At 48.1% G+C, this 21,348-nt stretch overlaps 1 protein-coding gene across 1 annotated transcript in view; it reads left to right on the forward strand.

Moving 5' to 3' along the window:
• ARHGAP22 (Rho GTPase activating protein 22) overlaps positions 1-19,029 on the forward strand; it is a 246,096-nt gene extending 227,067 nt beyond the window's left edge. The window contains exons 7-10 of the mRNA XM_024210355.1: positions 3,569-3,642; positions 5,802-5,923; positions 9,987-10,890; positions 18,193-19,029. Coding sequence (XP_024066123.1) covers positions 3,569-3,642; positions 5,802-5,923; positions 9,987-10,890; positions 18,193-18,421 — 1,329 coding nt within the window. The 3' untranslated portion in view covers positions 18,422-19,029. The remainder of the gene's footprint in view (positions 1-3,568; positions 3,643-5,801; positions 5,924-9,986; positions 10,891-18,192) is intronic.
• Positions 19,030-21,348: the final 2,319 nt, after the last annotated feature.

Genomic DNA, 21,348 nt, shown 5'->3' on the forward strand with positions numbered 1-21,348 from the left:
TATCTGCACCGTGATCGGTCCGTGGACGCCATCTTTCTAACCCCATTTTCTCTGTCTACCGGCTTTGGGCCCTGCATCAAACTGACCCTCTCACTGATGAGAGAAGGATCAGGTGCAGCTCCCATTGCAAAGCCCTCTGCTCAGTCCTGTGGGGCCATGGCATGGAGCAATTTATCAACACACAAAGCCAGATTCTGCCCTGACCGATACCTTTGAAGCGAATAGGGCTGCACAGAGTGAAAGCCAGGGAAGAATTTGCCCTGTTAGTTCAATTTCTTGTAGATCAGGCCCATCTCTAAAAATATAGTAAAATAACTTGTTTAGAGTCACTTAAAAACTGAGCTGAACTTTCATCCCAAACTACAACTGTACCTGAATCGAACCTTTTCAGAGGTTCAAACTTCTATGGCTGGCATTTTCACAACTGACTAGTGATTTTGGGTGCCACCATTTTTGTCACCACTAAACAGCCCTGATTTTCAGGAAGTGCTAAGCACCTGCTTTCTCTGACCCTTTTAAGGTGTCTCAAGTTGGACTTCCAGATATTAAAGCATCCAACTAGTCACTTTTGGAAATCTTGGCCTTACATTTTCCAATAACTAGATTTCCCCTCCCTCCACATCTTGGAACTTACTGGATTGGGCTGGGAATGGAAGCAGAAATAGTGAAATGTTACAAGAAGGGTGGTTTTCTCTTTCTTTGGACTATTCTCTGAAGCTTTTCTGAATTTATCTAATGTTTTTCCCTAACCTGTGAAAAGTAGCCTTTTTTTTTTAAGTTTTCCCATCACTACTTAATAATCCATAACTTAGTGTCCTCAAATGGTCTGTCAGCACAATGGTCTGTCTGGATGGCTTGCAGGGGAGGGCAGGCAATGGCCTATAGAACCTTTCACCTTCAGTTCAGTTGCAGCTTGATTTCTGCGATGCGGAGAAGAAAAAGTGAGGTGCAGTTCTTCTAACCGTCTGCTGTGTGGGAGTTCGTTAAACCTCTCTGAGGAAGTTGCAACGTGTCACAGGCCTTCTCTTCTCACATTTATTGTGAAAATCCAGCTGTCTACCCCAAATCTATGGTTATGAAGAAGGTTATCACAGCTCATTGCATGAGAAATGCGAGAAGTAAAATCACAGAAAATGGAGCAGTTGCCTGTTGTCTGTTTTTAAAACCTGCGTTCCTGCCCAGTCATCAGTTGCACTGTTCATGGCAAACTGGTAGCTAAGCAGGCAAATAAGCTGGTCAAATTGTATTGGTATCTAAGGACAGATTCAAAAGAGTGGTAATCATAAATAACTAAGGCACTGTCCACCACCCATTGAAGTCCATGGGGCAGTTTCCACTGACTTTAATGAGCGCTGACTCGAGCAGTAAAGGTTTAGTGACTTGATCAGTATCTACTGGTGATTGATGTACAGAATTTTTTCAACCTCTTCATTTTGGACAGTATGTGCTTTTTATGCTGGAGGAATCAGTCTGCTCACGTGAACTGCAGAGCATGTAGCTTGTTTCACTTCATAAAACACAAGTGTGTGTCATCGTTGTGTTCCCCCTCCCCCGCCACCCATTTCTCTTTCCCCAATGGAGTGGGGTTTTTTTGTTTTTTTGTTTTGTTTTTTTCCCCAGAAAATTCCAAGCAGGGTTTTTCAGACTGGGGAACAGCCCAGGCACTCTGCTCAGGGGTAACTCCTGCTGCTTACTATGCAGATGCAGTGGTCACTTTCCAGCAGAACCAGTGAGGTTCTGCTGCACAAACTGGGGCAAGATTGGGCGGGGGGGGTGTACAAGGTGTGTATATTCCAAGAGGTGTGGATCCCAGCTTCATGGGGGTGCAGTGCGCATTGGCTCATGGGAACCTGGGGGTAGGCTAGGGCAAGCTACAGGAGCGGGGGGTGCCCTACCACTCAGCTTATTTTTTCCCAGTCCCCCACCTTTACTAATAAAGTGACAACATTTGGTCAAGTCCTATAGAAAGGAACTAAACAAGAAGCCCCACAAAGCCATTTTTGCAGTCACTGCTCAAAGTAGAACTGCCTGTTAGGCATGAAACTCGATGTCAGGACTCCTGGGTTCTTTTCCTGATTCTACCAGAGTGTTGCCATGGAGGAATCCCGTTGCCTCTTCGTGTCTCAGTTTCCCTGCTTGTAAAATAGGAATAATACTTTCCTACCTCTCCAGGGGCTATCGAGGCTAAATCCATTGTACAGTGCCTTGAGATTCTTGCATTGAAGACATCATGGAAGTGCTAAGGGTCATTATCGGCAAGAGTGAGTTCTGCTCCTCTGCAAGACAGGGTAGTGTAAGTGCTGTGTTACAGATGGGGAAACTGAGGCACCGAGGTGCAGTGCCTTGCCTAAGGCCAGTGGTAGAATTTGTGCTGGTGAAATCGGGAGATGTAGAGAGTAGGGTTTGATAGTGTCTGGTGGACTGCGGGGGGAAGGGGCGGGGGGGGTGGGAGGAGGGTCAGGCGCCAGTTGGTCGCAGAGCTGGGGATCTCGCTCTCAGATCAGTGCCTCCGTAAAATGATGGCGGGAATTGAGTTGCAAATTCTAGCCCCCCCCTCAGTTGTGCACATGAAGAGCTATTGGAATTGGAAAAGGTTCAGAAAAGAGCAACAAAAATGATTAGGGATATGGAACAGCTTCCATATGAGGAGAGATTAATAAGATTGGGACTTTTCAGTTTGGAAAAGAGACGGCTAAGGGAGGACATGATAGAGGTCTATAAAATCATGACTGGTATGGAGAAAGTAAATAAGGAAGTGTTATTTACTCCTCATAACACGAGAACTAGGGGTCACCAACTGCAATTAATAGGCAGCAGGTTTAATACAAACAAAAGGAAGTATTTCTTCACACGATGAACAGTTAACCTGTGGAACTCCTTGCCAGAGGATGCTGTGAAGACCAAGGCCATAACAGGGTTCAAAAAAAGAACTAGATAAGTTCATGGAGGATAGGTCTAGCCAGGATGGGCAGGGATGCAAAACTATGCTCTGAAGTGTCCCTAGCCTCTGTTTGCCAGAAGCTGGGAATGGGCGACAGGGGATGGATCCCTTGATGATTACCTGTTCTGTTCATTTCCTCTGAAGCACCTGGCATTGGCCACTGTTGGAAGACAGGATACTAGGCTAGATGGACCATTGGTCTGACCCAGTCTGGCTGTTCTTATATTCTTATGAGTTTTGAAGGCAGCATTGTGCAGGTAACATCCCGGGCGTGAGGAGCCATCGCCTGCAGCAAAACAGGTGCAGATCCTTGGAGTCTAGCACATGGGGCTTACACACATCCAGCTTCTCCTCCAGGGTGGGTGCATTTGGAGGCAGGGTGGAGCTGGTAGAGCTGCAATGTCATTATCTTTTTTCCTCTCCCCCGAGGTAGAGTGCACCACCCTAGGGGGGTACCAATTTGCTGGGGGTGACAGGGCATGCCCACCCACTGGTTCCATGGAGCACCCCGCTTCAGTGTCGTATGGCATGGGCTTGGCTGAGGGAAGAGGATTTGCCCTTGACTGCAGAGGAACAGGCTGCACCCTGCTCTACATCACTGTTCTCGTTGTTTGTCTCCTCCCGTAGGGCACCCGAGAGCTGGCTAAACAGGTGAAGACCCTGCCCCAGGCAAACTACAACCTCCTCAAATACATATGCAAGTAAGTGGCATTAATTAGCACCAGGAACTCCAGAGCTGCCAAGTTTTGTTCGGCTTCATGTGACATCATATGCAAATTATTTAATGAGCCGATTTGCACCATATAACTAAACTCCTGCTTTAAAAATGTCTGTGGTTTCAATGCTCATGCAGCTCTGATAAACAAAGCACTTGGTTTATCTCGAGGACAGGCTGCCCTCACCCACTGCCCTGCCAGCAGGCCTCAGTATTAATCATGTTTGTTACGGTAGTGCCTAGGGACAAACCAACACTGGGCCCCCACTGCTCTAGACATTGTGCTAATGCAGAGGAGCAGACAGATCTTGTACTAAAGTACTTACAGTCTAATTAACTACTTATGCTAAACAATCTGTTCCACCTTCTATGTGGCTATGACACTCTGAGTACGGTTCTCAGACCTGAGGAACAGCTCTGTGCACACTTGGAAGCTTGTCTCTCTCACAAACAGAAAGTGATCCAATAAAGGATATCGCCTCATCCACCTTGTCTCTCTAAAGTCTAAATAGAGCATCAATAAGTCCTGCCTCCCCCGTACTGTAAGATAGCAAGACTTTTTTGGAGGGGGCCATTTCACCTCAATTTTTTCACCCTTTTCCACAAAAATGGATGGTATTTTTTCTCAGATGATTTTAAAAAATATGGGGGGGGGGGCAGTGAGAATGGCAGTTCTTCTGGGAATGGTGGTTTGCTCCTTTCTGCCATGTTCCTGGATAAGAAACAGCAGGAATTTGCTCAAATTGCCATTGTGAATTCCTGGAGAGACAAGGTGAGTGAGGTAATGTCTTTTATTGGATCAACTTCTGTTGGTGAGAGAGACAAGTTTTTCAAGCTACACAGAGCTCTTCCTCAGGTCTGGGAAAGGTACTCAGACCATGCCTACACTACAAAATTAAGTTGACCTAACTTAGGTCGGCATACCGCCACCACACTAATTACATCGTTTGTGTGTGGTCTACACTTTCCTCCTTGTGTTGGCAGTGCGCATCCTCACCAGGAGCACTTGTATCGTGTCAGTGCTGTCAGTGTGGGGCATTGTGGGAAGGCTCCTGAAAGCCAGTAACAGTTAACATAAGTAATGCAGCATAGATAACACTGTGTCGACCTAGCTACATTGACTCTCCACTGCTCATGGAGATGGAGTTATTAAATTGGCGTAGCTGGACAGGTACGTCGGCGGCGGCGAAATTTAGGTGTAGACACTTTCAGAGTTAGGTTGATGTAAGCTGCTTTGTGTCAACCTAAGGCCAGATCTACATTACAACTTACTTTGGTATAACTATCGCTCAAGGCTGTGAAAAATCTACGCCCCTGAACGACATAGTTATATCGACCTTAACCCCTGTGTAGAGCTTCTCCTGCCGACATAACTTCTGGAGTTATTAAGCCAACGGCTTAGAGTGTCTTCACCAGAAGCACTACATGCAAGTTTGTAGTGTAGACCTGCCCTAACTCTGTAGTGTAGGGCAGCTGAAGTGTGTCACAGCTAGACAGATATGGAGTTAACACACATTGCAACAGCCCATTCAAAGCGAAGTGATCAGTTAACACTGCTACAGTCGTAGGACAAAGGAAGGTGAGGGGGTTACAGATTATTGTAATGAGTCATAAATCCAGTGTCTTTATAAAATGTCTGATTTTTGATGTGTAGCAGAGTTATGAATTGATGTTCCCAAGCTTGTCTTTTGAAGGTGTTGGTTCAGTTTCCCTTGAGGACCGAGAGGTCAGATACGGACTGGTTGCTTTGTGAAAAGTATTCGCCTACAGGTGATGTGGTGTATTGTGGATCCTTGTTAAAAAAGGAAAGAACCTCAGTTTTCACACAGATTAAATGGTCCCATGTCTGCAGCACTAGTGACCGCTGGCCCTTTCCTCTTCCCACGTTCTGGTGGAATTGGAGTTACTGTTATTATAGATTTGTTCTGTGGCAGCATTGAGGAGCCTCAGTTATGGCCTGAGACCGCACTGCGCTAAGTGCTGTATGAACCGATCCAGACAGCTCCTGCCCACAGAGTTTACAGTCTAAGACGAGAGACAACTGGTGGCTACAGGAGCACAAGGAACTAGTGAGATGGAAGGTTTCATGTGCCATTTACTCTTCTCTCTCTCGCTGTTTTTTTTTTTTCTGGGCGGCTCCTGAAGATTCCTCGATGAAGTTCAGTCTCACTCCAGCGTGAACAAGATGAGCGTCCAGAACCTCGCCACGGTGTTCGGCCCAAATATACTGCGGCCCAAAATGGAAGATCCAGTCACCATTATGGAAGGTAGGTTCTCTCGTTATGGAGAGGGGCTATGTTCTGGACCCGCGGGGAAGTCGCTTGTAAAATGCCACTGCCAGAAATTAGATGCCATTTGTCATGTACACTGCAGATTATGTCATGAGGGGAGCCATCACTGGCAGCAAGCTGGGCATCCTCTCAGTCAATGCCTGTGCATGGGGCATACCATTTCCCTTAGCACTTGGAATAGCCTCCGGTATCACCTCTGCAATGAGGCGATATGGGAGTATGTGCCTGGGGGTTGGACAGGGTTGGACTCAGCCGGCCTGTGCCACTGCTATTTTTAGGCGCTAGCTTGAGCAGAGATAGTGCGTGTATGTCTATCTTAGCTGGAAATACACCTCCCAGCTGCAGTGTAGATGTACGCTTCCAAGCGTGGGCTTCCAAAATGCTTTCTGTGCCGAGGACATGTGGGACAAAGGCAAGACCCAGGGCATCAGTTTAAAATCACTGTTAGTTTTGGATCAACTTTCCTTTAAAAGTCTTAAATCTTAAACTTTACAAAATCCCTAGAAAAATTCTATTCCTGATGTGTCAGAAACAAATCTGTGTTTGTGGCTCAGCTAGAAATAGAAAAACACCCACAGAGATCTGACTGCGCTGCAGCTGCCTCTTCACTGCATGCTGGGCATCTACTGCAGGGATTGCTGAGCTAGGGAGAATGTGGTGGGGGAGTCAGACTTCTCCTCCTCCACATGCTCTGGGCATAGGCTTCGGAGGCATGGGCTCTTCCTAGGAGGGCAGTGTGGCTGGTATCATCTCAACACAGATGGGGCAATATTGACTGTGTGAGAGCCACAGTAACTGATGTCGGTCCAGCCAGTGCAACGATGGCTTGTGCAGACAGGTCGTGTGTGTGTGTGCGTGCGTGCGTGCGCGTGTGTGCTCCTGCCCCGCTAGCGGATGTATTCAGAACTACTCAACTGTGTAGCTCCAGTGGTAGAGGCCTGTGTTTTCAGAGCAGGAAGATCTGAGTTTTCTCCCTGTTTCCATGAAACTCTGAGAGCAGCACAGTGACTGCTATAAAGTGGCTGCTCGTTTGTTGTAAGTTTTAGCCTTACTGTTCACACCACCCGAATCACACCCCTAATGCAGACCTTGCTGTACAAATGCATAATTGCAAGAATAACATTTTCATTGCCATTTGAACTGAGTGCAGATTTGTCCATTCAAGACCATGTAAGTGCAGATCTCCTGGGGTGCAGAACACTTTCCCTTTCCTGTGACTGGGATCAGGACTAACGGGGACCCAGCCCTGTTGGGGAGTTATAAAAATCTGTTGTTTGATGAAGGATGATCCAAGGATTTGTCTGAGAAACCCAGGCACAAAGCACTGGGCAATGATCATCACTTAAAAAGCAATTCCCCACTTGAATTCTTTCTTGTTCTGTGATGATCTGGTCATTTTTCTTCTGAAGTTGAGCCCCTTCAATTGGGGATGCTGGACATTGGTAGCCAAGAAATGGGGACTTGGGTCAAAGCATTTATACCAACCATCATTTCTGGAATGTCGGGCAATCATAGTGTTGCAAACATATTCTGTGGGCCTTTCAGCCTAGTTCAGAGGCAATGTGATATGGTGGTAAATGGCAGTGTTTGTTACTCAGCAGTAAATCAGTGTACATCAGGCCATCTCGGCTGTACCATGCACCTTCTTACACCTTCCTCTTGGTTGTTTTTGCCACTTCTCCCTCCCCTTATGCCTTTCTCAGTGTGTAAATTACACCCACCCTCTTACAGAAACCTGTAATGTATACTGTCAGCTACATCATCTCCTCACCCAGACCTCTGCTTTTATTAGACCCCCGAGAGAAATCAGAGAGACTATTCTTCAAAAAAGTATGAGGCTGCATAAAACTAATCAGAAAACAATGAGCTGTATGGCATTGGACGCTCCCCGCTCTGTACAAGTCTCTGTCACGAACATATAACATTCCCCATCTCTGAAGCATGTCTCAGCATCCGAAGCTTGAAATATCCACCTCCTCAAGGGCCAGCAAAGGTCTCGGGCGCTCTCTCTGGCTGCAGTTCTGCTTCAGAGCCGAGGAACAGCCTCCTGCTCCATGGAACTGCAGTACAATCACAGTGGTGCACATCTCAGCAAGACATGTGCAACCAATACAGGGGCTGAGCAACAGAGGGCAGTTCTGCTGGCGCCACCCGACGTCTGGCCCCGAGATGCTCATTGCAAAGTGGCTGAAATCTGCCCCTTGCTCTGTTCGGTAACTGACTGGGCTCCAAGAATGTCAGTGGCGCATGTTACGTGCGATGGAATGACATTGGATAAAACAGCCATTCTCATCCTCTGAAAAGGAGCTGCCTTTAGTCTAAGGTCCAAATGAGCTTCCTTGCTTAATTAGCAGGGGACAGTTCTTGGGCCTGTGTTACACAGGGGAGTAGATTAGATGACCACAATGGTTCCTTCAGGCCTTAAATCTATGAATGGAGGCCTAAGAGGTTAAGGCTCAGCCTGCTATGGCCCAACATCAGCTGGTGTGTGTGACAAATACCACTGCCCGCTAGTGGCCGGAGGCCATATTACTAGCAGTAACTTTGACACTTACCTTAAAGGGGAATGTCGCTGAGACCTTGTGCTTTGTTTTGAGCTGCACATGTTGGGATTATTCCCCCAGCTCACATGGGTGTATAGCTGTACCCACCCCCACTCACTGGGGTGCTCTGCCACTCTCTAGTGGTGGCTGGACCACACACAGAGGACGATGAGCCCTTGCTAAAGCATCTCCTGCTACAGCATCACCTGCCTCAGCTGACAGACCTAGGTCAGTGAGCTGAATCCCGTGCTCTTAGAGCCAGAGGGCCCAGGTGATGACGACCCAGGGCATGCTATGGAGTTCAGCTGCTGATCATAGTGTTTATACTGTATGTACATTTCCACAGGTTCCTTACTCGGGTGCGCTCTTCTCAGAAACTGTCAAATGAACTAATTAGAGACTGACTTGAACCAGAATCCTGGATTCAAATATCTCCAACCTGGAGAAAAGCTGGGATCCCGCTCTAAACTTTGCAGCCTGTGACCATCTTTGGAAAGAAGACATGTTGAGTCCTAAGCAGACAGCATGAGGGATGCTTTATGTTACTGTCCATTGAGGGCAAAAGATCAGTTAGATATAAATAGTGGAAGGGGGAAGGGATTCTGCCTAATATAGCTGCTCTTCAGCTCGAGGAGTAAAGTGGGATCTGGCATTGGCTGCCGTCAGACAAGATACACCATTGCCCTGACCCAGTATAGCCATTCTTATGTTCTGTCTTGTAAAGAGATACAGAGAAATACTCTGAGCCATTCACAATATACATTTAAACATTTTGGTTTCTGTGTTCAAGAAAAGCCCCATTTTAAAGTTGGGACCCTGAATCCGTATTTAGGTACCAAATAAGCAGTCCAGTTTTTATAAGTGTTTAGTTCTCCCATCTCCTGTGGACTTCAATAGAAGTTGTAGGATCTCAGCATCTCAAAATATCAGACCTCTTATTGAGATCCTGTAAATATAGTTGTAAGTATGTATTTTAAGTGCCCATATTTGAAAATTTTGGCTTTATTCTTTATTGATCTTCAACAAAAAAGATAAACTGTAATTAATTAAATTGCTGTTGATCGTGATTTTCTAATTTATATGGTAGAAAATACTTTGTCACGGGCTTGATGAATGATGTACAGGAAATTACACTGGTGTCAAGCTTTCTCCAGGATTCTTTGCTTAATGGGCGAGGAAGCATGGTGTAGTGGTTAGGGCAGGGGAGAGTGGAGTTAATGATCTGTATTGTGGTAACTGGTCTGGATCAGGGTCTTCTGTGCCTCATTTCCCCCCCTCTAATAATGGGAACAATGATACTCACTCCCCCTCTGCAGTCCTTGAAGGAAAGATGGCCAGAGTCCTTGTTACGTATTGCTTATACAGACCTGTTGTGCTTGTGCTCAAGGACATGCCCCTGCCCTGGAGAGCCCGGGGGTTTCTTACAGACAAGAAACAAATATCCAAGGCCTTCTCGTTTCTCGCATTAAGTTCTTGCCTCCATTCTCTCCCCGCAGGCACCTCGCTGGTCCAGCATTTGATGACAGTGTTGATAAGTGAACACGGACAGATCTTTGCCATTTCGCAGGCCGATGCGGCCGGGGCTCAGCCAGAAGCCCGCTCCGTGCTGCAGCGCAGCATGGTGGAGTGGATCTCCGAGGAAGACGGGGAGGAGAGCAGGTCGGAGAAGAGCGCCCCCAGCCCTGCCGACTTGCCTTCTAGCACTGCCATGGCGCCGGACGCCGCGCCCAACTCGCTGGCGAAAAACACCCCTCAGGAGCACGGCAGCAAAGCCACCCAGCCTGCCACCAGCCCCAGCAAGAGGGTGCAGACATTACCCACCTGGAAGTACTCCTTCCGGCAACAGGGGGCAAGGTCTGTCAGCCCCAAGCTGGGTAGCTCGTCCTTAGACATTCCTAATCTATCCTCCAGCGGGAACTGGCTGATGAATGGACTGTACTCTCTCCGAGGCCACCGCCGGACGTCCTCTGGGGAGCGGGTGAAAGACTCAGGTTCATCCCAAAGACTCTCCACCTACGACAACGTCCCCTCCTCCAGCCTCTCCCTGAGTGCACACAGCATTGCCAGCACCGCCTGGTCCACCTCATCCTGTGAGATCTCGGTCGTTGATTCTGTCAGCAGCTGCCCGGCCTGCCGGGCCAGTGACTCCTCTGCTTTAAGCTCCCTCAGAACGGAATGGGCCACTCACGGCTCGCTGTCGCAGAGCGAGGTCAAGACTGTGGACCTGGAGAACAGCATGGAGAGGTTCGAAATGTGCATCAGCAGCTGCAGCGAGCAGAGTGACCTTGCAGCTGCTTCCAAAGACTCGGCCAGATGCTCCAGGGCTCTGCAGAGCCTGGTTTCAGAGCTAAAGACTGGACTGAGCAAACAGAGGACTGAGTATGAGTCTAGTATCAAAAGGTAACATGACTGTCAGCTGTGCCGGGGATCTCACTGCAGCATTGTCCTTGTCTGAGCAATACAATCCTGCTCCAAACAGGGAATAGACCCAGCTCTGTCGCAGTGGGCCTGAGCTGCAATGTGGGGATTGAGGTTGGCTTAGGAGAAGGGGCTGTGTAGTTTAGATACAGATCTGGATCTGATCTCCCCCAAAGCTCAGTGGTGGCTGGTTCCAGCTTTGCTCCCATCTCTAATTTCCTACAACTAGCCACAGCTGAAAAATGAGATTTCCATCCTGTGGGAAATTCCAGTGTTTTGTCATTTTCAGTGGACATTGGAGGGATTTTAGTTCAGTCTGTTGACCTCATGGGAGATGTAGTCTGGCTGGAGAGCCCAGCCCACAGCAGGGGAAAGAGGGCATGAGGCACCTGAACTACTACTCCCATGAGGCACTGTGGCAGCTCACCCTGATGCAAAGACTGTCAGCCCAGCCTGAAACAAAAGGTTTGGTTAAGATTTTACCAGTGGAAAATTCTACCAAAATCCATCTTTTCTTGGGGGGTGGGGGATGTGATTTTTGACAGAGCCCCATTTGCCGACGGGAATGTGTTGCAATTTTTAGACCAGCCCTACTTACAACTTAGTTCTTGTACTTTCAAAACTTAGACATTCTGGGCTGGATCTCCTCTTTGAGCAAACACACCCATGAGTGCCCCGTCCCTGTGCCCGTGAACAGGTCTTTGGGAGCTCAAACAAGGTACCCAGGTGCTTGGTCACCTGGTCTTTGCAGGCAGATGTGGGAGTGGGCACAACCTGAGCAAATTCACATGCTGGTTTGAAAACGTAGCCCTCATTTAGAGTCCAGTCCTGCAGGCATTGCACATACAAATCTCCTGCAGCCTCGAGGAGAGAGTCTCTCAGGACGCACAAATGTAGGGGCTGCAGGATCAGAAGGGTGTTTTAAAATTTGTGTGTGTGTTATAGGGATATTTGCAGGTAAACACACAGGTAAGCATGCATGTGAAATACATCGGGGAGTTTACAAGACTTGAATGTGCTGTTGCATACAAGAGACACAGGCTGATGGATGGTGCAGTATTGTTCTATACACCTAGCTCTTATGTAGCACGTTCGTCAGTAGAGCTCAGAGCACTTTGCAAAGGAGATAAGCATCATTATCTTGGTTTTACAGATGGGGAAACTGAGGCACAGAGCAGTGCAGTGACTTACCTAAGGTCACCCAGCAGGCCCTGCTGAACCACAGCTGTATGTTCAGGTGTCTGGTGTTAGACACTGGTAGGTCCAGAAATAGTTGGTGTTGCATTTTTGTAAACGGTAGGGCCCTGAGTGTTTGAGAAGTATCAAGTAACACAATACTGTATTTTATTCACTGTGCTATTATGTATATGGTGGGTAGGAGCCCCAGTCATGGGCCAGGAGCCCCCGTTGTGCACGGGGCTGTTCACACACACAACACACGGATTGAAATTGGTCTAGATACAGTGCAGTGTTAAGTCAAGGTGTTTGTTGTTTTTCATTGTTTCTTATGTGTTACAAGTAGCTCACTGGCTCCGCCAGTCTGTCTTAGAGCCGTCTAGTCTGAGTTGGGATCTTCCCATAGTGCCCCTTTCTCGTATCTGTTTAGCCCACTGACCGCGTTGGGATTTCTCTATAAGACGGGATGGCAGTCATTTACGTCGCTGCTGCTTTAATGTTCAGAATAAATATCCGTCTTCCTCATTAATAAGTTGGGGGGAGGGTTTTGAGAACATAACAAGGTGGGTGTTTTCTGCAAGCAAATGGCAAAGGCCTTCCGCTGACTTTCAGAGACACAGGATCAAACTGTCTGAATCTGTGCCCCAGAATGTGCTGCCTGGCAACCACTTGCCCCCAGCAGCTCAGGGCAAGTCTGAGACTGGTTGAAGTTGTTTTGTGGGAGAGGGTTGGGGTATGGAAGTGGGTTGGGAGTTCTTCCCGGTGGTGGTGAGGTGGGGTGTGTGTACACACACATTGGGAGGTATTTGCTCAGATGTTCCCTTCATTGGAAATCTGGCTTTGCTCTTTTCTTTTATGCATTGTGACTTAGCCATTCAGAGATGCACAGAGAAATGGTAATTTCTTCTTTAGTGCGGCCTGCTTTCCTCAGCCATCAGGTCTCTTACAGATTGGGACCCGGGTTGCTAGGCCTCTGCCCACGCTGGTTTCCAAGCTGGAGCGGTTTATAATCATCCCATCTTTGAAGAGAGTTTTCCTTTCAAAACCAAGCAGGCTGCACACAGCTCACATCCCAATCCAAGGGACTCGTGCACATGTGACTGAGCTGAAGTTGGCCCCAGGCATGTGGGAGGAACAAAATCTAACTCTTCCACGTGTCCCCTCTGCAAAACATCTGGGTGGATACCCAGTGAGGTGGGAAAAATGGGGGGTTGCCTGGGAATGGGGGAAAACAGCCACCCAGAGCAGCACATTCCCCCACTGCAGAGACCAAAGTCCAGGTAAAGGTAGAGGAGTGAATGCTACCTCAGGCAGTGCTAACTCACCTTGCACAACTCCCCTGGGAAAGGGCTGAGCTGACTTCACTCTTCAGTGCTGCGTGTGGAGTCAAAGCACTGTCTGCCAGTCTACATTGAGTGCTGGCCTTGCTGCCTGGGCCTGGGGGGTGACTGAGTGCCCCCCCCCCTATTCTGAGTGCATCTGCAACAATTTGCATAGCTGGGTGCCCACTTCTGCAGGGGCAGTGGCTCATGCTTGCAGAAGTGGGCATGCAGCCTGGCCGAATTAGATGAATTTTGGCTCCTTGCTTTATTTATTCAGGAAAAAGTGATGGATTAAATCCATTTATCTAAAAACCTCTTTCCTGGCTGGTGGTTGTGGATCTGTGGCTGTGCTTGTGTGGTTTTCAGCGCTCCATCTCAGGAGCCAGGTATGTTTTAATGAAGGACTCTGCGCTTTTATTTTGTGGGGCAAAGAGAAGCTGAGAGTGTGTGAACTCACTGCCTGGGGCAGGGGCAGGAGTCCCTGTTGATGGAAGGGCTGCTATTTGCCTGGTTTCTCTCTGTCAGAAGGAGGCAGGTTTTATAGCTGCCCTGTGAGCCATCTCTTCCAGAGCAATTTGCGGGTATTATAATGATCAGGCTCCTTCTGTTAGAATGCCAGGTGGTAAAAGGACAGCTACAGACAGGACTGCATAGCAGCAGCTCCAGGAAAGATTTTTTTCCTAATGGAAACATCCTGCAGAATGTAATAGGGATGAAAGCTATAGGGCTGCATAGAAATGTAATAGAGTAATTTCTGTAAACCCCTCAGAACCTATAGAATTTCAGCAGAGAATGAGACTCTTAGCGCAGGCTGTTCAGCTGTCTTATAGAATCACACGGGCTGGGGGGATGGAGGCGTTAATTGGCAATTCAGTTCTATAGGATGGTTAAAAATTCTGTACTAAGGTTTTAGTTTTCTTCTAAATTCTCCAGGGCTTTTCCAAAGCAGATGCTGGATTTTCTTCCCTAGCCAATCTGCTGGGTGGAGGAGAACTGCCTTGGTTTGGAGCATTATTTGTTTCAAGACATAGGTGCATATTTCCAGTTATAACTGTAGGACCCTCCAGCAGGCCAGCACTCAATCAGTTCAGCAAGTGAGGCAGTGGTCTGCAAGATTTCCTTGGCATTGGGGCCATCCAGGACCGGCGCAACCCATTAGGCAACCTAGGTGGTCGCCTAGGGCGCTACAATTTGGGGGGCGGCAACCGCGGTGGTATTTCAGTGGCGGGACCTTCCACCGCCTCTGTGGGGGGTGGCATTTCGGGGCGGGACCTTCCGCCGCCTAGGGTGGCAGAAAAGCTGGCGGCGCTCCTGGGGCCATCTGGGTAGGGAACAGAAAGGGTGCCAGTGGTTGGCCATCATCTGGCTGTGGAGGAAGACTAGTGCCCTGGCCAACTCTTAGGTCTGTCCGTTATTTTTGATGGGAGGTGCTGGTGGCAAGACTGTGATCCTTAGCTGGAGGTGATGGAACTGCTTTGAAATAGCTTTGTTTCTTTGCATAGAAGAGCATTCAAAAGATACTTGTGAGCAACTGTTCATCCAACCCAAGGAGACTTGGCTGGAGTTTAACTCACACATGAAGCTACGAAGAAGGCTCATAAGGAGACCTGGGTTGCAGTCTACTAGGTAGATGACTGATAGGCCACTATCTTCCCAGACACAAACGTGGTGGAGATGGAGTTAAGGCTCAGAGAATGTGGTGATAACTTAGGGGTCAAAAACATCATAGGGCTGTTGTTGTGCCAGACTGACAGTATCCTATATATCCTGGACAAACCGTATGGAGTTCAGGTAAGCTTTATTGATTTGGATTGGGTGCCTTGGTGTTGAAAATGCCCTTGTTCGTGGTGGTGGTGGATTGTATGTACTTTTTCTAGGGACTTGACTAATGTAAATGTTAGGACCGTCAAAGGACTTTCTGGGACAATGTATGAAAAGTGGGTTTCTTAGGAAAGAGTGGGGGGGGGGCGGGTGAGGGCCATGCAAATGACCCACTTGGACTCTACCCTTTTGAAGCTGGGCCCGAAAAGAAAACCCATTTGATACTAATCACCTGCTCCTGGAAACGCCACATCAGAGTCCCTGGACTGTGTAAAGGGTGGACTACACTTGTTCTGAGCAGAAGCTGTGATGAACTTGTGACCACAAAGGAAACCCTGAGGATGAAAGTTGAAAGACTGCTCCTGCCAGAGCCCCCGATAGGGTGGTGGTGGGGAGTTCTCTGGTAACCTTATTAGCATACGTGTAGGTTCTTCTATTGCTTTTAATATGCTTTCTCTGTAGTGCTTTTATCTTAAGAATAAAATAGGCTTGCACAGGAAGAACTGTGTGGTACCCTTGAAGTATTAACAATCCCTGTTATCAATCTCTGAAGAGAAAGCAAACAGATGTGCTTGGGCAGCCTGTCTCTGCAGCCTGGAAGTACCTCAGTCAGCAGGGAGCGAGATGCAGGTCTCCCCCTCACAGAGGTGACAACTGGGGAACCGGAAGCATGAGAGTGGATGCCCGTATTGCAGCACTGAGGGGAAATACAGGTGCAGGTACCCTGAATGGTGACAGTTATAATGATCCCAAAACCAAGCGTTGTGCTTGCCTGACCCTAATGAGGCACAGGGTTTAGATTCACAAGGTTCTGAGTTCTTGTCCTGTCTGGGCTGTTGGTTCATGGTGTAGCCTTAAATAAGTCCCTATGGTTTTGTCTCAGAACTCTTCTGTTACAGAAGGGAAAACTATTTCCCACCTGAGCTACAGGTGCTGTGAAGAGAAGTTCATTGATGTTGGCGAAGCACTGCTCTACTCTAGCGCCAGATAACCTAGAAACACCACTGAGGAAAGTATTTAGTTTGCGTTCTGAGCAAGATGTGGATGGTGTAGTGTGATTGATGAATGGGGCCATGTTAAATAATGAGGATAAAAAATATATATATCTGCTTCATTTGCAGAGCCAGGGCCATCCTGTGCACTGAATGAGGCAGGTGTGCTGTAGGAAAAAATAATCGGTAATCATGTAATTGGATAAGCGCAAGGGGGCTGAATTAAAGCTATATAGACCAGGGGTCTCAAACATGCAGCCCGCGGGGCTCTTGCGTGTGGCCCGCCCCTCTGCCTACCCCGGGATTGCCCCCTGTGGCACTGCGAGCCCCGCGCCACTCTCTGAAGCAGCTGGCAGCATGCCTCTTCGGCCCGGGGGGGGGAGGGGGAAGGAGGCAGAGGGCTCCTGCATTGCCTCCTTCCAGGCACCGCCCCCCGCAGCTCCCATTGGCTGGGAACTGCAGCCAATGGGAGCTTCGTGGGAGGTACCTGGAGGAGCGGCAAGAGCAGCACACACACGGAACCCTGAGTCCCCTCCCCCTCCCCCAGGGGCTGCAGGGACAGGGTTCCAGCTGCTTCCTGGAATGGAGCGGCATGGGGCCGGGGGCCAGGGCAGGCAGGCAGGGAGCCTGCCCTGGCCCCGGTGCGCGCCGCTGTCACCCTGGAGCCGCTCTAGGTAAGCGGTGCTGGGCTGGAGCTCGCACCCTGAACCCCTCCTGCACCCAACCCCCTGCCACATCTCACACCCCTCCTGCACCCCAACTCCCTGCCCTGAGCCCCCTGCACACCTCCTGCACCTCAACAGCCTGCCCTGAGCCCCCGCTGCACCCTGCATCCCCTGGGGGCAGCGTTGGGGTGGGGACTTTGGGGAAGAGGTTGGAATGGGGCAGGGAAGAGGTGGGGCAGGGGCAGGTCCTAATGGAAGGGGTGGAGTGGGGGCAGGGTCAGAGGCAGCGAGGGGTGGTGGCAGGGTCAGAGGCAACGAGGGGTGGTGTCAGTGATGCGGCCCTCGGGTCAATGCACTAGTCCTCATGTGGTCCTTGTAGTCATTTGAGTTTGAGACCCCAGATCTAGCCCTTTTGAGTGCTTGACTTTGCAACATCAATGTTCTTCTGATGTAGGTTTTTTTTAAAATGTAACTTCCTAGAGTTATTTTTGCCTTTAAAAAAATAAATTTTTATTATGCACAACTGCAACAACTCCCCCCATCAACGAGATTTAAACTCCAGCATTAAAGCATATGTTTCACCCACTGGAGCAACACTCAGACCTACTTTGGTCAGAAGCACCAGGATTCTCTCTCATATGAACCTGTCACCAGAGGGAGATGCATAACGCCCTATGCTATGCACAAGTTAGCAGTGGGTGACCTGTGCATGAGCTGGCCCATGTTAGAGACAGTCATGCTGCCTCTCATGCAGAAGCGTGCTCTAATTGAACGGGATTTGGGCTCCATTCCCATCAGTGGGTAGAGAGCTATGAGTCTTTGCTTAATAAGGGTTCTGAAGGGCATAGACTTAATAATGCCAGTTAGTAGAAGTGAGTCTAGAACTCCTGGTTTCCAATGCAGGTTACATTCCTCTACGTTAAAGGGTATCTTGACAAGGAAAAGCAATGGCATGAAGAAAGAGGAGAGTTGCGTAAATTAATTTTAACTCTAACTAGTGAATGGATTGATTTGTAAATTCTCAGAAGGTCAATTGTCTGCCCACAAAGCCAATGCTGCACGTTTGGGGAGAACACGCTATCTTTTTTATACCTAAAAGAGAGGTTGAACCATTGATCAACATTCAAAACTCAACTCAACGTTACCTCCCGAGTTAATAGTTGGTACCTCCATAACAAACCCCACTTTTGATGGTATCACGTTAGGTGTTTGTTCTGGCTGTCATATGGCAAACTTGTATATTTCATGGCAATCAGTGTAGCAGTTGTCAAGAGACTAAAATGCTCTTTGTTTTCTCTTGGCTTTAAGAATTGAAGAAACAAGCGCTGAACTGAGAAAACGAGTGACAAGATTAGAAGAGGAGTTGGACCAGGAGCGAAAGAAATACACGATGCTGGAGATCAAACTGAGGAATTCCGAGCGTGCACGTGAAGATGCTGAAAAGAGAAACCAGCTCCTGCAGACAGAAATGGAAGAGTTTTTTTTGACATTAGGAAATTTGACTGTTGCAAGCCGGGGAGCTAAAGTGCCGAAGTAAAGAAAGCAGAAGTACACCATCGACCGTGTTTTTTAATTCCAGCACAAGTCATTTTGTTCCGGGTTACTCATGCATCATGAGTAATTTTGCAGAGAGTCCCTGCTCTTAAGGATTTTTGCTATGTTGTTTTGTTTACATATGCTCTAGTATTTGGGCTATCAGGGAAACTGACTGCTAAAGGCAATGCTTGAAACTGTAGACCCTAGATTGCAAATGGCTGGGCCTCTCTTTCCTAATGTCAAAGGGACAACTCTGTGACTGCAGTCATGTCACTGTCTTTGGCTTTACTGTGCCGCTCTTTGCTGGTCCAGGGACAACAGTAATGCTCCCACCACTGCTGCCATGGCCTAAGCGAGCTGCAGGCAGGCTGGAGCGGAAGGAGCCCGACAGTTCCTGTGGAGGAGACGATACTGCTAGCATGGCAGCGGGTTTAGCTCATGTGATGAATCAAGTTGAACTTGGCGGGTTTTCCATTCTTCATGAAATTTGTTTAAAAATCTGCTTGGTGAAAGTTCTTATTCCTGTTCTTTGTATTATTTTATGAAGGTGTTTTGCAAAACTAGCCGACAAGCACTTTGAAGGCATTTGAAAGTCTGACACTTCATTAGTCACCCGATTTCTAATCCCCCCCCCAACCCTGCCGTGCCCAAACTATGACTCTAAATATTATTATTTGCACCAAATGTGACTTAATAAAATATGTGATTAATAAATACCTTGGAGGGGCAACGCCCCGGGAGCTTGAACTAAACACATCTGGCCACAAGCGTTGTCTGCAGCCAGGCTTTTCTCTCTTCTTCATTCTGAAATAATGACTTTACCAATAATTGCAGCAATGGAGCTCAACATGGGGAGATGAGAGAGATTTCTAACCTCCTTGCTGCTCTGTTTTAAATGACTAAGCCCCTTTGAGTTAAAGGCCACCGCATGGAAACTACCAGAGCAGTTACAGCAGTAGAATAGTTTTGAATGTAGGCCTAAAGGTACCTGACTGACACACTGGTACTTGAAGGCTTCTAGTCTCTCAATAGCTCTAATATGAGAGAGAAAGATTCTGTTCCTTGCCAATTTACCCTAGTTCTCGTCTGGGGAACACCACTCCCAGAGCTAGAGGTGACGAATCTATTCAGTCCTGTGTGTGTCTGTGGCACTCAACAAGGAGGTTATCAGACACACACACCCCTCTGCTAAGACATGGAGAAAGGTCACTAGCACCAGCTTTCAACCGATACTGAGAGCGGCTCAACTGCCCCCATAGTGCAATGCTGTGTGTCCTGACCCCAAAACCATGTGCAGCCTGCACCTTGGCACTGACTTCACCTGCTATGTCATGAGCCCCGCTTGGCTGGGTGCAACCTGCACCATTCTTCACTCCGTTCTGCCCCACAGTTTCAGCAGCCCGCATGGGAGAAATTGGCAGCGTAGGAGGCTAAAAGGAGGGGGCGCAGCACCACTAGCCCAAGGGATGCTTTGGGCTAGAGTTACAGTGCTGGGGCTGCTGGAGGATTTTCAGAGCTGCCCAGGGTCTATCACGCTCTTGAGTTTCCTCTCCCTAACAGGCTGTTCATAGTCTTGATGGATTACATTTAGCTGCCCCTGTGCCATCCCAGTCTTCCCCACTGTAACCAGCAAAGGCAGGCTCTTCTCTACTAGCTAAGCCATGCTGCTTTGTTTCCTTTAGGTTCATATGCACCTACATGCACATCCATCCCATCATTCCCCTTTCTTCCCACAGTGATGAACGTGTGGCACATGAGCTAAGCAAAGTGAAACCCATTTCTCTGCAAAACACTCAAACCTTGCTAGGCTCTGGCAGGAGGGCAGGTTCTGTTACCACGGTGGGTACTTTAAAACAGTGACTCTCAACCTTTCCAGACTACTGTACCCCTTTCAGGAGTCTGATTTGTCTTGCATACCCCCAAGTTTCACCTCATTTAAAAACTACCTGCTTACAAAATCAGACATAAAAATACAAAAGTGTCACAGCACACTATTATTGGGAAAGTGCTGACTTTCTCATTCATCATAAAATTATAAAATAAATCAAGTGGAATATACATACCGTACTTACATTTCAATGTATAGTATATAGAGCAGTATAAACAAGTCATTGTCTGTGTGAAATTTTAGTTTCTATTGACTTTGCTAGTGCTTTTTATATATAGAGCCCTGCAAATCTGCAGCTATCTGCTTTATATCTGCAGACCAGATACAATTTTGTATCCACTCAGGGCTCTATTTATGTAGCCTGTTGTAAAACTAGGCAAATATCTAGATGAGTTTATGTATCCCCTGGAAGACCTCTGCGTACCCTTAGTTGAGAACTGCTGCTTCAAAACATGGCTTAGTGTGAAATGGCTGAAGTAAACAGTCACACACACCCCTCCCCTGCCAGCACTGGCCTTTTCACACCCAGCCACTGCCCCAGCGCAGTGCAATAAAGCACTGTCAGCTTGTTCCTGGGAGTAGCCTGCCATCTGCAGGGCCTTGGCAATTGTTTCATCTGAGTCCATTCAAGCCAACTGACACACACCCAGGGGAATAAGGATCCACTTTTAAAAAATTCAATGTATAAGTAACATTTGAAGTGGCTGCTTGGTCATTTCAGGCCACTTTTCCTACAACACCATCATAAAACGAATCCCTACTGTGACTAGACAGCAAGGGCAGGAGGGATACATATTATACCAGCATCTCCAGCGACAATCAAGGAGACCTCTCCATTGCATCTGCCCAGCTCACGGGATCAGTAATGTGAGCTGGAGATTTTCGTCTCTATGGTACTTGATCCACAGACATAGCAACCAAATTGTCTAAGGGCTGGTCTACACCCAGCCGCTAGTTCGGCGGCTGGGGATCGAAGTTCTGGGTTCGACTTATCGCGTCTGGTCTGGACGCGATAAGTCGAACCAGGAAGTGCTCGCCGT

This window comes from Terrapene carolina, unplaced genomic scaffold, assembly GCF_002925995.2.
Source record: "Terrapene carolina triunguis isolate 2854851 unplaced genomic scaffold, T_m_triunguis-2.0 Scaffold402, whole genome shotgun sequence".
NCBI classification, from domain to species: domain Eukaryota; kingdom Metazoa; phylum Chordata; order Testudines; family Emydidae; genus Terrapene; species Terrapene triunguis.